The 891-nt window shown below is 52.6% G+C and overlaps 1 protein-coding gene across 1 annotated transcript in view; it reads left to right on the top strand.

Moving 5' to 3' along the window:
- Positions 1 to 18: 18 nt before the first annotated feature.
- Positions 19 to 891, top strand: part of LOC102876342 (double-stranded RNA-binding protein Staufen homolog 1-like) — a gene marked incomplete at its 3' end in the record, with an annotated part of 2,790 nt that continues 1,917 nt past the window's right edge. The window contains exon 1 of the mRNA XM_006903533.1: positions 19 to 90. Within this exon, the coding sequence (XP_006903595.1) occupies positions 19 to 90 (72 nt within the window). The remainder of the gene's footprint in view (positions 91 to 891) is intronic.

The raw sequence follows: 891 nt of genomic DNA, 5'->3' as shown, positions 1-891 counted from the left end.
CGGAACGCAGCCGAGAACATGCTGGAAATCCTTGGTTTCAAAGTCCCACAGGCTCAGCCCACCAAGCCAGCCCTCAAGTCAGAGGAGAAGGTGTGTGTGCTCAGGGGTTCCATGAGGTCTTAGCTCATCTCTGGGGGCTGATGTTTGTTGGGGCTCCATGAGGGCAAGGTTTCATCCTCTGGGAATCAAGTCATCCCATTGAGAGGGATCTTCCCCACGTGATCCACAGTAATGTGGATGGAAGGCGCGTGTCTAGTGGCTCCCTGCCTGGCTCTGGGCTCTCATCAGTTTATGGTCTCAGTGGCCTGGGAGTGCTTTGCTCAGGACAGCTTGCTCCACATCTCTGTTGCTGGGATCATGGTAAAGGATGATTCCGCCATTTGCTGTTAAAATGAAGTCTGTATGAAAGAATTGACAACCTTAGACTTCTTAGAGAACAAGCTGGGACATTGGGATGCTAGAGACCAGTCCAGACCTGTACTTTAGATTTGGGTTTCCTTTTGTCTTGTGGGAGTTGAAGCCAGATGATAAGAATCCTGTGTTGAAAATTTCCTGTCTGGCCTTCAATGAGTGCCTTTAATGACCCCTCTTTCCCTGGATCCTGGTCATATCAGGATGCACCTGTCTCCTCAAAGTCCAGAGTGAGAAATGACATCTTCTGTGGCTGCGGAGCTCAAAGCCGAGGCCCTGACGGTCAGCAGAACATCAGTGTGTTTAGATCATGGGCCGAGAGACCTTGTCTGTCCGTGGAGCATTAGTGTGTGTAGATCCCAGGCCGAGGCCCTGACGGTCAGCAGAGCATCAGTGTGTGTAGATCCCAGGCCGAGGCCCTGACGGTCAGCAGGGCATCAGTGTGTGTAGATCCCGGGCCGAGGCCCTGACGGTCAGCAG

Source organism: Elephantulus edwardii, unplaced genomic scaffold, assembly GCF_000299155.1.
Source record: "Elephantulus edwardii isolate Elephantulus edwardi_28Jun2011 unplaced genomic scaffold, EleEdw1.0 scaffold04938, whole genome shotgun sequence".
NCBI lineage: Eukaryota > Metazoa > Chordata > Mammalia > Macroscelidea > Macroscelididae > Elephantulus > Elephantulus edwardii.
This window is presented reverse-complemented; position numbering and strand designations above follow the sequence as displayed.